This window comes from Jaculus jaculus, chromosome X, assembly GCF_020740685.1.
Source record: "Jaculus jaculus isolate mJacJac1 chromosome X, mJacJac1.mat.Y.cur, whole genome shotgun sequence".
NCBI classification, from domain to species: Eukaryota; Metazoa; Chordata; class Mammalia; order Rodentia; family Dipodidae; genus Jaculus; species Jaculus jaculus.
The window spans coordinates 16,401,307-16,417,427 of record NC_059125.1 but is presented as its reverse complement, the minus strand read 5'-3'; the positions used below and the strand labels follow the sequence as shown (position 1 = coordinate 16,417,427).

Below are 16,121 nucleotides of genomic sequence, written 5' to 3'. Positions count from 1 at the left end.
TGTTCTCTCTTGCCCTATGCAACCCCAAATCTACACTGTCCCTATATACTTGGCCTCTTATGGGCATGTTTCTCAGTGGAGTCATGTAATGGCGTAGTGTTCTTTTACATGGTGCCTTAAGTGGCGCATTGGTGAATCCTTGAATTGACTCTAGAAGCCTACAGGAAGTGGACAAGTAGTTCAAGTAACTCTGGTGAAGTGGTTTGTCTCTCTGTCTTTGGAAGCACACACGTGTTTCATTCTTTTTGTAGTTTTAAATGAAGGGTGTCATGTTTCAAAGCGCCCTGTTTCTTCATACAGCTTTTTCTGAATTTGGTTTGGAGAAGAATTTGCTTTTGGAGTGATAGTATCTAGTCAAGGGAGGGGCATCATTGTCCACACAAGCAGATAGCCAGCCAGGCAGGGTTCTGTGGTGGAGTCTCTGGCACCTTCAGTCGATGTATTTGGGTGTTAAATAAAGATAGACTGTATTAATAAAAGGCATTGAAGTGTTGTGTTCCCCAGAAAGCTTTATAAGAACAGAAGCTCTTTTAGTTATTGGAAAGAAATGGGGTTTTCTAGCTACTTTTGCTAGTCTGCCCCTAAAGGCAGGCGTGAAAGAAGTTGCATCTGATGAGCACACTGTGGGCTTTTGCCATGTCTACCTTTAGGAGTTGGCAGGCCGACTCAGTTGATAGTGGCTGTAGCAACTGCACCCAGACCAGCCCTCCTTACCCAGAGCCCTGTTGCATTGGTATGGACTCCATCCATGGGCACACGCTTGCTGGCCAGGCAGATTCTTACATCCCTGAGGAACTTCGGTCCCTGCCTCTTAAGGTAAGCAGAAAACATCAAAGGGACCTATAAGCATGCAGTGTCAGGACAAACGTGGAAAGAGAGAGAAAGAGTATGAGGTGTGAGGACAGGGGTAGAGGAGAGATACTGTGGAAAGTCAGAGCTTCTAGGCTCACATGCAGGAGTAGAACGTGTATTCAACAGCCATATAGCCTGATGGGTGTTGAGAAAAATGAAGAGGTGTGGTATAGAAGAACAGTGCTCCTGGATTTGGGAGTGATAGCTAAGCAAAGGCTAAGGACTTAGGGCAATAAATTATTGCCTAAGATTTGTAAAGGCTTCACATAGATATAGAAGGTCATAGAGAAAGGTTCAGCACTTATAGATTAAAAGGAGAGGACAGTTGCAACGAAAAACAGGAGCTGTTTTTAAAACCCTTTTTAAATGCCTTTTTTTTTGTGTGGTGACCCATTCCTATCTTCAGAAACAAGTAAGTATGAGGTAGTTTCCTGGGTCCCAAAGGCTTTGAAGGAAGCCATGCTTCTCATTATTCTCTCCCCTTTGTCACAGGAAGAAAATAAAAGTATACTTTTGCCCTTCTGATCATTTCATCCATCACATGTGGTTGACACTGCATCCATACCTTGCTGAAACTTTCTTTCCCTAACGGCTCAGTGCACAAAAACATATTACTGCTATGCTCCTGAAACACAGGGATGAATCCACCTTCTGGAAAACTTCCCACGCTCCAGCCTGGGCAGCAGATTGGCATAGCCATTTGAGATTAGGCCACCAGAAATACATGATGTTCTCCTAGTTATAACCTTGACAGACAGCAGCCTTCAAATGAGTAGCTATTTCAGTGTCTTTTCCCTTCCCTAAGTTTTTACTTCGAAAGCCTTCAGATCTATTGAAAATTTGCTCAGTGTAAACCTGTGAACCACCTGAGGGTTTCCAAAAGTTCTGACTCCCAGTCCCCACCTGTTAAGAGTGATGGAGATCTTGAGGGTGAGACTTGAGTATCATTGTTTAAATCCTCTCAATGTGATTTGCCCTTGAAATGTGTAGAAAAATGCAATGAGTACCCATATTCCTGTCATCTGAGGTCCCCTTCCCTAAATTTACATTCTGTTTTTCTATCTGTATATATAGGATACAGCCAGGAAAAAAAATATTAACAGAAAGTTGCACCCTGGCTGTTGGAACAGCCAATAGAAAGGATAAGCCAGCGTTTTAGATTGTTAAATGGGTCACCAAAGAAGAGGAGAGTCAGGAAGTAGTATTTATATTTGTTGAAATGTTTGCAATTTTAGAAAGGGTTTCCATTTTTGAATATAAATTTGCATTTCCAGTTTCGAAAGGTCAGGATTGTGAGATGATGTGACTGCTGGGGAAAACTGCATGTAGCTCCCTAGAGAGAACGAGAAGTACTGCTGGGCATGATAGTTCAAGCCTGCCATCCCAGTACCCAGTGGCAAGATCACCATGAGTTCATGGCCAGCTTGGACTACAGTGTGAGTTCTAGTACAGCCAAAGCTATATAGCAAGACCTATAGAGAGAGGCAGACATTTCCTGAAACTTTACGGTCCTACAGCGCTGCTTCCATCTGGTGGTAGATATGAAAGGCCAATTACTCTGGCGCTGGGGAACAACCAGAAAGGCAATTGTTCACATAGCAGTTGTTTTGTGGAACAGTCGTAGTAGTAAATGAAATACCACCTAGGTTGACAAGGAGACCACCACAGAAGACCTCTTCCCAGAAGAAGCAGTGAGCATGCGCAAGGAGCGGCCCGGCCGCCGGGCCCGTGGGTCGCCCTTCGTTCGCAGCAGCACCATTGTGCGCTCACAGACCTTCTCACCTGGAGCACGGAGCCAGTATGTCTGCAGAGTGAGTTGGAATTTCTTTGCTTCCAGTCTGTAATGTTTCCTTTTTGGTTCTTTTGATCATGTTAAAAACACTTGTGCATTGTCCTGACTCCTACCAAGGAATGTAGAAACACCATATGTAAGTGAAACTAAAACCAGTGCTGGACATTCGACACCCTGCCTGACCCTGAGCCTGTTGAACTGTAGCTTTCCTCTAAGTTTTACCTCATTTCTTCCTGAATTGTCAGTGCTGTGTGTGCCCTACCTCATGTGCAGGAGGCAGGTTGAACCATTTCCACGTCAGCCCCAGGAAGACCAAATCAAAGCAGGGACTGTCAGGAGTTAGGTTAAGATCTAGGAGGCAAGTTGTAGTAATATGTCCTCCACATGGTTAGAAGCCATGAAACTTGACCATATGGCTGGGAAGCAGGCTACCAACCAGCTGCAAGTTTGTGGTTGCTAGGGATTGGGTTGTAGTTCGCTCACATGGAAATTGATACCATTTGAAGAAAGGTAGAGATGTTTAGTCAGATCACATTGGGAGGCATCACCAAATACTAACACCCAGGTCACACATGGGGCCTGAGAAGAAGCACTTTTGAAAGCTCCAAGGTGCTTCTCATGTGCACACAGGTCTAAAAACCCTCAGGTATGTGGGTGGGACACCCATGCCAGTATAGTTACTGAAGGTATGACAGTAAGTTCAAGGCAAAACATGGGCAGTGCCAGTGTAACAATGGCACCACTGACCTGGACAGAGATGGGGTTTGTAAGGTGATTAATTGTGTTTGTAATGATGATTAATTGTGTTACTGTATATACTCGCTAGAAGGCTGTCCTTACAGTCTTACCTTAGACTCCAAGCAAACCACCAGGGAGCAGACTTGGCTGCTCCTTGAGGAGAATAGGGTGGTAGTAGGGCAAATTTCTTTCACTCACTGGAAGACTGGAAAATACTGTGCTGGGCTCTGTGCCCTGCATAAAAGCCTGTTTTTATTGAGGATAATGTTAGAGGCCTCATTGTTTATATACATGTTGGGTATGATCACAGGGCAGGTAAGCTGCCATGCCACTGGGTTTCTTGAATATCTTTTGTGAATTGGCACATGAAATAAGGCTGGGCAATCAAGTACTTAGCCTTGACAGATACACATTGACCCTGTGGTGAGACCCTGCTACCACACGAGATCCACAATACAGGGACTCCCATAAAGAAGTATTGTTTATTTTCTGCTTTAAAGCTACACCTTTTCTTTTGATTGGCATAGTGGGAGATGGTGACATTGGCTTCTCTGATTACCAGGAAAGTCTGTCTTTTTTATTTTCCAACAAGCCATTATGCCAACCCCAGAAAGGAAAAGCAACTATAAATGATTGCTAATCAGTGAAGCATGCTAAGAACAGTGCCTGCTTTCATAGACATCGTACTTAATAACACGTTGTAGTTACTGTGAGATTAGATTGATAGACATAAAAAGGACCGGAATGACAGCTTGGTTTGGTTTGGGTTTTGTCTTTTGTTTCTGCTTAAAAATACACTAAAAAAAAGCCTGAAGTGTACTTGAGTACCTTGGAAAGTGAAGAGTCTCATCCACTGTAAACATAGAAAAGAGTGAATTTCTAATAAGTTGTTTCTCACCATCATTCTTTTCGATGCAGCTTTATCGTAGTGACAGCGACAGTTCAACACTTCCCCGGAAGTCGCCCTTTGTCCGAAACACTTTGGAAAGACGAACCCTTCGCTATAAGCAGGTGTGTGCCACACAACCTAATATGGAATCTATACTTGACCTATGAGTTATTTTTATAACCTTAAAAAGTAGTATTTTAGGGAAGACTTAATCATATTAATTAAAAGGTAATATTTTTATTTTTATTTCTCATAACATTTTTTGAAAAGGTTATCAATATTTCTTAAAGATATGATTCTATGTAATTCATGTCTTTATATTCTAAGATCAAATTAGTAATAATTTCTATATAATGTATTTTTTTTCTTTTTGACAGGAGAGTATGCATAGTTTAGAAAATTTGAGTTTCTTGACATATGATGCTTCTATCTAGGACTGTTTGAGGGTTTTCATTTCCTTACTCACCAAGTTATATCTTCAAATTACATATTATACCAGCTTATAAAGTTGTGCTTTATAAGATAGTGGGTCACTGTCTTTTCTGGGCAAGAATACTTTAGAAATATATATTTTAAAAATCCAAGATTTTTGTGGTTGGGGAGATTACCCAGTGAGTAAGAGTACTTACTATGCAAACATCAGGGTTTGAGTGAACCTGACTTGCTCTGAGTGTGATGTCCCCAGAATCCATGTAAACAACTGGGTATGGCTATGCATGCCTCTAACCCCAGTGCTGTGAGGGGTTGGAGACCAGCGAGTTGCTCGGGCTTGCTAATCAATCACAGGGATAAAGTGGAAGCACTAGGTTCAGTGAGAGACTGTCTCAAGGAAACACATGGAAGGATGATAGAGGAGGATGCCTAATGTTCTTTCTTTTCTGGCTTCCACATATCTGTGCATGAGCGGTCTGCATCTACACACCTATGCACACACACTACACCACACACATTCAAAGATTTCCATGTGATGTTTATACTCAGAATAGCTTCATACTAAAAATGATAACCTAATTCAGCTATAAAAGTGTATCTCTATAGCATCAGTGTAGACATTGTGAAGCGTCAGTGTAGATATTGTGAACTGGGCCATTCTTTGCTCTGGGGATTGTCCTCTGCTCATTAGGATGTTGAGCACCATCCCTGGCCTTGACCCACTGGATTCTCAGAGCATTTACCCATGTAATTCATTGAATCAGTTTTCTGTTGTGTATTTAACTTTATTTTTCTCCTTGTCATAAGCCTTAATTGGGCCACTTTTGTGTGCTTGCAGTTGCACCTTTCAGATGCAAGTCAAAAATGAAATCTAGCCAGGCGTGATGGTTCACGCCTTATTCCCAGCACTTGGGAAACAGAGGTAGGAGGATCACCATGAGGCCATCCTAAGACTACATAGTGAATTTCAGGTCATCATATGGTAGAGTGGGATCCTAGGTAAAAAAAAAAAAAAAAAAAAAAAAAAAAAACCAGAAAAAAAGAAAGAAATCTCAAAACCAAAGAAAAATGTATTTCCAGCTATAGATATGGTTTGTCAGATGGCATTTCTGTAAGATTTTGTTCATATTTGATCCTGCCACCTGCATTTAAGAGTGTGTATTGTTCCATGCTTTTGCAAACACAATTATATATTTTCATTAAAGAAAACAGTTTATTACTGACCATGATATTGAAGTATGCATTTAAGATTGCCCAAGGGCTGGAGGGATTGTAGAGTGCTTAAGGCATTTGCCTGCAAATCCAGATGACCCAGATTCGATTCCCCAGGACCCATGTTAGCCAGATGTACAAGGGGACACACATGTCTGGAGTTCATTTGAAATGGCTGGAAGCCCTGGTCTGCCCATTCTCGCTTCCTCTTTCTCTGTCAAACAAATAAAATATTTTTAAAAAGATTGCCCAAGTTTTTTTTTTTTGAAGTTTTGAATGCATAGTATGTATGGAGAGCAGTGTGGTGTGTGTATTTGCTGATGGGTGCCCCATGCACTTGTCTGTAGCAGCTGGAAAAGAATGTCTGGTTTTTCCTTCCTTCACTCATCCACCTGTTTTCCTTGCAATGATGTATGGAGTCTGTTACTGATTCTGGAGCTTCATGTTTGTGATCCCCAGTGACACCCCCATCTCTGCTCCCCACAGAACTAGGGTTTCAGACATGCATGGCCGCTCCCACCTGCTTCTGTAGGTTCTGGAGATTTGAACAGTCTCAAGCTCCTTCAAGCCCTTCTGCTTGTGCAGAATGTGTTCTTAACTAGTGTACCATATCTCCAGGCCAGCCTGTATTTTATTAAATGTGGGTCATACTTAGAGAAGTACCTATGATTGTGGAAGAACTTTGAAGAAGGTGGAGCTTGTACCAGCCCAAGGCAAGGTATTGGTTTGCGTGCTCACTGGTGCCCCCTGCCGTCCACAGTCCTGCAGGTCTTCTTTGGCTGAGCTCATGGCCCGCACCTCCCTGGACCTGGAGCTGGATCTTCAGGCATCAAAGACTCGACAGCGACAGCTAAACGAGGAGATTGGCACTCTCCGGGAGCTGAGGCAGCGTCTGGAAGATGCCCAGCTGCGAGGCCAGACTGATTTGCCACACTGGGTGCTCCGAGATGAGCGATTCCGCAGCCTACTGAAGGAAGCGGAGCGGCAGGTAAGAACAGGCTTAGAGTGTGCTCCAGGCTCCATTTAAGAGTTCTCCAGCTTCTGCCTTCATGTCACTACTCTGTGCTCCAGTTGTGGGCATCCCCATAATTGAGTGGTCCTTGAAAGGAAACTTGTCCGTACTGTGGGGTGATTGGTTGGGTGGTTGGTTCTTCCAGGGCTGGCAGTGCACTCATGCTTCTCCTTTTGAAAAAGTAGCTGTAAAAAAGACTTGCTCAGAAAATATTTCTGTTGCAGACCAGACAGACTAAACTTGACTACCATCAGGAACAAGTAGCTGAGAAGATGTTGAAGAAGGCTTCCAAAGAGATCTACCAGCTGCGTGGGCAGAGTCACAAAGAGCCCATCCAAGTGCAGACCTTTAGGTAAGGGAGAGATGGCCCCCATGCCCAACCCTACTGTTCACTGCTGTTTTATCAGCACGGTGCCTGTGATACCAGAAACAGCACAGTAACCACTGTGAGAGGGAAATCCCAGGCATCCACTACAAGCAGCATTTCTAACCATTACTAACCTTTTGATGTTTTCTTCTTCTTTTTAATGGTGAACTTTACTGTTTAACCACATTACAAATTGGTCACATTCCTCACATACTCTTATGTTCTTCTACCTGCATTCTCATTCCACAGAGTGCCCTCCTCCATGGAGTTTTCAGTATTCAATATGGGTCATGAATACACCAGTCAATTTTTGCTGGGAGCAGTGCCTCAGGATACTCATTCTCACTCTGTGGCTCTAGAATTCTTTCTTCCCCCTCTTCTGTAATGTTCTCTGAGCCTTGTATTACAAGTCACCTTGAATGTTGAGCTCTCTGCATCTTCTGATTTTCTTCTTTGATGAGATTTGAGTCTCATTAGTATCTACTGCTATCTCCCTGGAGGAGGTTCTTAGGCTACCAGTGTGAGTAACAGCACTCATATTTAATCCACCACTTCCTCTGTAATGTCTCCTAGGCCCTGGGACATGTGATAGTGATGACTTATCTAAAAGACTTTTTGATAGGCATACCCTCTCTTCTTAGCTGAAGAACAGTGGGAGCTTCCCTCTTGACTCTATGACCTTCCCATCCATGGGATTCTGACTTGGTTCTCAGCCCAGGTATGAATTTCCTCCCACTGAGCAGGCCTTGTATCCAGAAAGCCATTAGTTACCCCTATAGCTGCTGTGCCACTATTGTGCAGGCGTGTACATCTCACCTTGCTGCTTGATTTTGTTGTTTGCAGGATCCCCTGCTTGCTCACTCTGTTGGTGACCATTATCCCCCGGCAGCTCACATAGTGCTTTTCCACACTATGATGGCTAGCCAGCAGGGAGCTGGCTTCTTTCTCAGTTCCAGTATGATCTCTTTATGATCTGTGATTGCAGCCTACAGTGTTTGAGCAGTAGAGTCTTGGTGTTTAGCTCTGGAGGGTAATCAAGTGCTTTGACAATGGCCTGCATTGTTTGGAGGACCAAGTTCTGACACTGTGGTGTTAGGATTGAGCTTTCTCCATCCCCTACAGGGTACTTCTGCCTGGAGTATACCTCCTTCTTAAGAGTTATATTTTTTAATAAACCAGAGAAAGTTTTCTATGGTAATGATTCATGCCTTTATTAGTCTTATGTATTTCCTTTCTTCCCCCAAAACTCTTCCATCTCCTGTATTTCCTTCCTCCAATTGCATGTTAAATAATCGCTCCTCTCATCCTTTTCCAATTTCCCACTCTCCTAGCCTCATTGTAGTTCCTTGCCAATAGTGCTGATGCTTTCTAAAACTTACAATCAACTTAAGCTGTCTCAGGTTAGGAACCTAACATGCAGAGTTTGTCTTTCGGACCCTGTGTAATCTCACTTAGTACAATATTTTCCCCTTGTATTCTCCTAATATTTATATAGTTTTTTTTAATGCTACCTGTCACCATAATATAGAAATCAGTCATTTAAAAATTGAAATATCCCATGATGCTACATGCTTATTTAAGTGTAATGTTTTATCTATAATTTGCCCAGCCACTCGATGTTACAACTTGCTGTTGCTTTCCAAACAAACACTACAATAAATAACTGATTTATACACATATTTGTTATCACCTTTGCTTTTTAATTAACTTGATTGGGACAAAAATCTACTTATAGGAAAGAATACAGATTATAGAGTTGAGTGAATTATTGCTTAATCAAGCATCGTCAGTAGCTTCAGCTTCCCCTCACTTAAAGAAGCCACTGTCTTGAATTCTAATAGCATGGATTCATTTTTTTAATATTTATTTTATTCCTTATTCTAATAACATGGATTCACGTTTTTATTTTGTAGTTGAGGGGAATTGCTCAGCTATATCTGTATTTGTTTATGCCTATGAAAAATCAAAGCGAAATTCATGGAACATACAATTAGCTGTTTTAAAATGAGCAGGTCAGGAGCGTTTGGTGCATTCAAGGTGTTTTGTGCCATCACCCACCACCATCTAGTTTTCAAACACTTTCATCAGGCTCAAAGAAAAGCGTCTCATATCCATTTGGCAGTCCTACCCACTCCCATCCCTGAGCCCTGCTGACCATTCATCTACCCTACCTTTGAAATCGCCCCTTCCAGCTACTTCACATAGATTAGACTACATGACATGCAGGGTGTAGTTGTTAGGGTCTTGCTCCATTCAATCACCATCCTACTCCTGAGGTCATGCACATTGCAACAAGTGGTAGTGTTTCTTTCCCTGTCATTGCCTAATACCACGTCTCTGACTTTTAGGCTTAGTACTTTTTTCTTCATTTTTTTTGTTTTTTGCCAGGTAGGGTCTTACTGTATCCCAAGCAGACCTGGAATTTACTCCATAGTCTCAAGGTGGCCTCAAACTCTCAGCAATCCTCCTGTCTCTGCTTCCAAGTGCTGGGCTTAAGGGCTTGCACCACCACACCTGGCTCTAGCCTTTTTTGATATTCTAGATGTTCATATCCTTGACATGAACTAGCACGAAATGCTATGTCTTTCTATCCTCGGTTATGATTTAGAACTCATGCATCCATATTTTAGTTTTTTCATTCACTTATTAACAAACAAATATTTTCTATATACTGTATATTATATGCCAGTTAGTAGTTTAGGCTGTAGGGATAAATATACCACTGTGTTATTAGGGATTGAAATTTATTTGTGCTATATTTTTCTTCAGTACTTGGGATTGAACCCAGGGCCTCATATGTTAGATATGAGCTCTACCTCTGAACCACATCCCCAGGAGCTTATACATGCTTATAACCTATAATTCTTTCCAATCCTAGGGAGAAGATAGCATTTTTTACAAGACCAAGGATTAACATACCTCCTCTCCCAGCCGACGACGTTTGATGTAGTGCATTGTGCACATGAAGTATTTATCTGCCTGTTTTATTTTCATGAAGTTCTTAGATTAGCTAAATTTGTCTTTAAAATATTTGTGCAAAGCTATTAATATACACATTTTGTAAAAAAAAACATATATCTATACATATATATTTTATAATAGTGACGGCAACAGGGCTTGGTTTTTCCTTGTTGTGAATCAACATCTCTAAAGACAGGTTATTTTATAAAAGATCAACTATCATGTTAAGAGTGTACAGTTTTTATGCTGTTTTACTTGACTTAAAGGCTGAAAGACAGAAACGAAGTGAGTTCAGGCAAATTCACTGTATTGTAATTTATTTATAGTACTTTTTTTTTCCTTGAAGGAAAATACTGACTTTAAGTTGTATTTTAAGACTGAATTTTTGTTCTTCAGTATTTGTCATACAGTAGAATGGAACTTGGGGCCGGTTTTGTTTCTGACACCTGACACGCAAACACTATGTGCTGAATTCGTCACTTGTATCAGTTTTTCATAGGTGCATTTACCATGTATATTGTACACTTTCACTCTCTGTGTGTTTTGTTAAAATATCAACTACAGTGGCTCAGTCATATTTTGCTAGCTGTGTATGCGTTGCAGGGCTCAGTGTCCTGTGTGGCCTGGGCACTGATAGCCCTTTATTGCTGTGTTGTCTATTGCATATCTCTGTGCTTACCACAAGTCTGAAGCCAGCAATGGAGCCTCCGGCATCCCAGGTTTCAGCCTGCCTGTCCACCGGTGGCTGTTGGCCGTCCACACTGCCTGCATTGGTCAGAGCACATGCAGCTACCTTGGCCACCTTGGGCTGATGTGACAGACAGAAGGGTGGGCGTGTCCTCCTGCTGTCCCACTGGGTTGTGAAGGAAAGTGAAAAGGGTGTATAAAGCAGATAACAATGGCAGAGACATCAACTTTGAAGGTGCTGTGTGTGTGTGTGTGTGTGTGTGTGTGTGTGTGTGAAGAAGGACATGTGGGTAACTTGAATTACCCAGCAAGTCACTTACAGGAGAGTATTTGAACTAAATCAGAATGCCTCCCTCACATGGGAGTCTACCCAGTATTGTTCATGAGGGAACAAAAATTAATGGAATAAAAATATGCCACAAGTTTTTAAATGCCAAAAAGTCTAGTTTGCCTACACACATTTATCATAAATGAATTGTGCTCTCCTTTCTGAGGCCTTGAATGAGTAAATGAAGTAGTCACAGGAAATGTCAAAGAAAACAGAACTCTTCCTAGAGCTTTCTCCTTTTCCCTTGGAAATGTCCCCTTTAATCAGGTCTATTCTTATCAGCCTGTAACTTCCTTCCTAATGTAACCCACTTTCCTTTTTAGAATTGTTAAAAATGAATTTTATAAAGGCATTTCATTGACATGCGACCAATCACAGACAATGGAATTTGTCAGTGGTGGTAAGACTGAAAATTTTATGCTTTTCATGGATGTCATCTCTTGCTATGCATTCCTGCTTCTAGCTTTGCTTTTTTGCTCCTCCCCCACTTTTTTCCAATTCCTTTTTATATGAACCTACAATAGAAGTAGAGGCCCAAGGCACCAATCCTTAGAGCAATGCCAGTGGCAGGCAGCATTGCCAGGCAGTCCCTCTCCCTATGCTCACAGGCTGCTGGGACCTTAGCCTCCAGCCAGAGCTAGCTGCGGTAAGCACCAGTTATACGTAGAGCCAACCTTCAAAGTCACACCTCACTCCAAGCTACTCTCTGTGGGTTAGTGAATGAAGGCAGCTTTTCCGCCAACTCCTATTCATAGTTGAGAGGAAAATCTACTATCCTGATACCAAAAGTCCCCAGACCCATGTTTTCTGAAGTGTCCCAGCCTCCCTTACACCAATGTCCCTGTGGAGTGTTGCCCGGTTACTCTTGCCCCACAGGGGGTCTGTGCTTTGGGGTCAGTCTGAGGAGGATTATGTGGCCTTGCCACCTTCCCATCTCACCTCTTCCTTCCATCTGGCCTGGCTGTGCATTTGGAGCACATGGAAGATGATCTGTTTTGTGCTTCCCATCTACTTAAGATATCTCCCACTTCAGACAAATGAAGTCCTGTGGGTTTAGGGAGGAAAAGTTACACCTACTGTGTAAGTTTAGGCATATGTTTGGCCTTGTAAGGAAGAAATCTGCTGATCTCTGAGCTGTCCTGCGCCTGAAGTGATCTGAATTCTGCCGTCGGGGTTTCTGAAACCACCACATGTAGAAGGGAATTTGGGGTTTCGCTTTATCTAATCACTGCATTGTCAGGCTTTGGTGATTATTGCTAAAATAAGTAACCTTCTGTTGTGGAATAAGTTATAATCAGTATTCATCTCTTTGTTTTTGTCACTGTGCTCTATGATTGTGTCATTTGTATCGTTTGAAAGTATTTCTTCTATAAAATTAAACTAACCTGCCTTAAGAACAAATAGAAATGTGTGATGTGGGTTTTTTTAATTTACAATTTTATGGAGACTTAAATATATTTGAAAAAGAAGGCAGGGAAGGTAGCCCTGTGGTAAAATACATGTTTACTATGTACAATGCCATGAGTTCAATCTCAGTGCCAAAAAATAAACACATGCTTATTTTACATATAAGATAGAGATACAAAATCAAGCTGGGAATGGTGGCACATGCTTTTAATCTCAGCACTCAGGAGGCTGAGGTAGGAAGACTGTCATGAGTTTGAGACCAGCCAAGAGCTACAGAGTGAGTTTCAGGTCAGCTTGGGCTGGAGTGAGACCCTGTCTTGAAAACAATAACAAAAACGGCAAGAAAAAATTAGATAATAGTACAACAAATGCACATGTAATGTTTATCTGGCTTCCACACAGGCCAATCATGTTTCTTTTTCCACACCTCTACTCACTTCTCTGTCTTGTGACATGAAGCACAGCTCATATAGCTTATTTCATTTGTGAATGTTTTAGCACATATTGCTAATAGAGAAAAATGCCTGCATAGTGCCCATATTATACTTTACTGTATAGTAACTCTAAATATCCAAGGTTCATGTACCACTTGTCTTTTCTCATTCTTTTAACTCAAATAGAATACACTTATGATAGTATTTATAGGTATGAGTTTTGGGGTAATAACTTTAATTTTTCACATGTATGTTTATAGTTTATGTGTGTGGAACATGTGTATATAGGTACATGTGGAGGCCAGAGGCCAACCTCAGGTGGTGGTCTTCAGGTTCTGTTCATAACTTTTGGAAACAGGATCTTCCTTTCTTAGTGTCCACCTAATTAATACAGGATGATCTCAGCCCAAGATTTTAATTACCTCTGCAAAAAGCTCTTTCGAATTAAGGTCACATTCTCAGGTCCCATGGTTACATTATCTTTTATACTACCAAAAGGTTACCATTCTACCAAGTATAGAGCTAGATGTGGTGGCACAGGCCTGTGATATCAGCCTTTGGAGGATGAGGTGGGAGAATCTAGAAAGTTTGAAGCTCACCTGGCCTACATAACAAGTGTGAGGCCAGCCTGAATTGTGTAAATCATATCTCAAGTCAATTGACTACAATTTGTCTTTTGGCTCCCCCAAATTTACATCCATCCTACATACAAAATACATTTTTTTTTTCTAAGCTGGTGAGATTGCTTCAAGGTACGAGCACTTCCTGTCTGAGCATGAAGGCCTGAGGAGACCTGAGATTCCACTAGAGTTCAAGCCCCAGGACCCACATAAGCAGCTGAGCATAGACATACACATCTGTACTTTTACAACAGAGCAAAGATCAGGGAATCACACACTCGTGCACAAGGCAAGCACTGGAATCAGTAAGAGACTCCAGCTCAAATAAGAAATGGAGGAAGAGTGGATGGAGCAGAACACACATCCCTCTCTGGCCACTGCAAGTGAGTGCAGCCCACTACAGGCAAGCACATGTAAGGAGATTGAGGCAAAGGATTGGAAGTTCAAAGCCAGGCTTGGCGACACTTGCATACACTACACATACCTACACACATACCACACCATGTACCTACCTAATTACACACACAAACAGAAAAGAAATACATTCTTTTCATCCTCACGTTTTTCAAAGTGGTATATACAATCTTTTTATTCCTTTTTACCTATGTACATTGAATTTGTGCATTATAACTTTATTCAACCATCTTCTGATTATTTCTTACCTTCTGCTATAAAAAATCATTAATTATGTTTGTTTGACAATACCTCACATTTTTGCCAGGAATGATTCCTGGAAGTGGATTGATCCCTAGAAGAGAAATCTCTAGGCAAAAGTGTAGCTACATATGGAATTTTGTGACATATCACTGTATTTCTCTTCTAGTAAGTGTCCCATTTTGATTCCCATCTGTAATGTATGATGCAATTTGGCCATGTCCTTGCCAATAGCATGCCATATTTGTGAGTCCTTGCTACTTGTAGAGGGGAGAAAACATAACAGTCTAAGTCAGTACTATTATGAGTGGGCCTACTTCCTCTCCCTCTCCCTCCCTCCCTCTCTCTCTCTCTCTCTCTCTCTCTCTCTCTCTCTCTCTTTGAGGTAGTATTTCACTCTAGCTCAGGCTGGCTGACTGGAAATTCACTATATAGTCTCAGGCTGGCCTTGAACTCACAGTGATCCTCGTATCTCTGCCTCTCAAGTGCTGGGATTAAAGGTGTGTGCCACCACACCCAGTAGGTCTACTTTCTTGTAGAGGCCTGTTGATAGTTGTTTTTTTTTTTTTTCTGTCAGCTCTTCTTTTTTTCTTCTTTCTCTGTACTTCCCTAGCTATTCTTTTTTTTTAAAGTATTTATTTATTTATTTGAGAGCGACAGACACAGAGAGAAAGACAGATAGAGGGAGAGAGAGAGAATGGGTGCGCCAGGGCTTCCAGCCTCTGCAAACGAACTCCAGACGCGTGCGCCCCCTTGTGCATCTGGCTAACGTGGAACCTGGGGAATTGAGCCTCGAACCGGGGTCCTTAGGCTTCACAGGCAAGCGCTTAACCGCTAAGCCATCTCTCCAGCCCCCCTAGCTATTCTTGTTTGTTTGTTCTTCCAAATAAATTTTGAGTTAATTTGTCTAGCTCTAAGAAAAAAATGAGCATTTTGTAGGAATTGCCTTGAACTTACCAATTTTGGAGGGCTGATATCTTTATGATAGTCAATACTCTTACCTAAAAATTATGCATTTCCACTTGCTCAAGACTCACTATGTGCATTTCTGGGATGCTTTTGTTTTGCTTATGTAAATTTGAATGTTGCTTCTCTTGCTTATTTTGTTTTCTGTCTTTAAGTCAGAAAATAGGGCTGGGAAAAGGGTTCAATGGGTAAAGTGCTTGTTGCCCAAGCACGCAGACCTAAGTTTGATCCTCAGCCCCAACATAAAAGCTGATTGCGGCAGCACGCGTCTCTGGCCTTTGATCCCAGCACTGGGAAACAGAGACAAGAGGGTCTCTGGAGCTTGCTGAGCAGCTACTCAAGTCTAATTGATGAAATCTTGGTTCAGCTAAAAAATAAGATGGAATCTCGGCAGCTTGGAGGAAATTGAGACAGAGGATTGGAAGTTCAAAAGCCAGTCTTAGCTATACAACAAATTTGAAGCCAGCCTTGGCTACATAAGAACTTGTCTCAAAAAATAGGAATGTTGAATCTGAGTGTGGTGGCGCACGCCTTTAATCCCAGCACTTGGGATGCAGAGGTAGGAGGATCATGGTGAGTTTGAGGCCACCCTGAGACTACATAGTTAATTCCGGGTCAGCCTGAGCCAGAGTGAGACCTTACCTCAAAAACTCAAAAAAAAAAAAAAAAATAGAAGAAAAGGAATGTTGGACTGGAGAGATATGGCTTAGTGGTTAAAGCATGTGCTGCAAAGCCAAAGGACCCAGGTTCAATTCCCCGTGACCCATCCA

General features: G+C 41.9%; 1 protein-coding gene across 1 annotated transcript in view; it reads left to right on the top strand.

Annotated features, from left to right (window-relative positions):
• The window catches only part of Wwc3 (WWC family member 3), a 121,432-nt gene extending 108,761 nt beyond the window's left edge, over positions 1-12,671 (top strand). The window contains exons 18-23 of the mRNA XM_004663693.3: positions 651-816; positions 2,499-2,663; positions 4,301-4,393; positions 6,676-6,903; positions 7,152-7,279; positions 10,173-12,671. Coding sequence (XP_004663750.2) covers positions 651-816; positions 2,499-2,663; positions 4,301-4,393; positions 6,676-6,903; positions 7,152-7,279; positions 10,173-10,239 — 847 coding nt within the window. The 3' untranslated portion in view covers positions 10,240-12,671. The remainder of the gene's footprint in view (positions 1-650; positions 817-2,498; positions 2,664-4,300; positions 4,394-6,675; positions 6,904-7,151; positions 7,280-10,172) is intronic.
• The last annotated feature ends 3,450 nt before the right edge of the window (positions 12,672-16,121 follow it).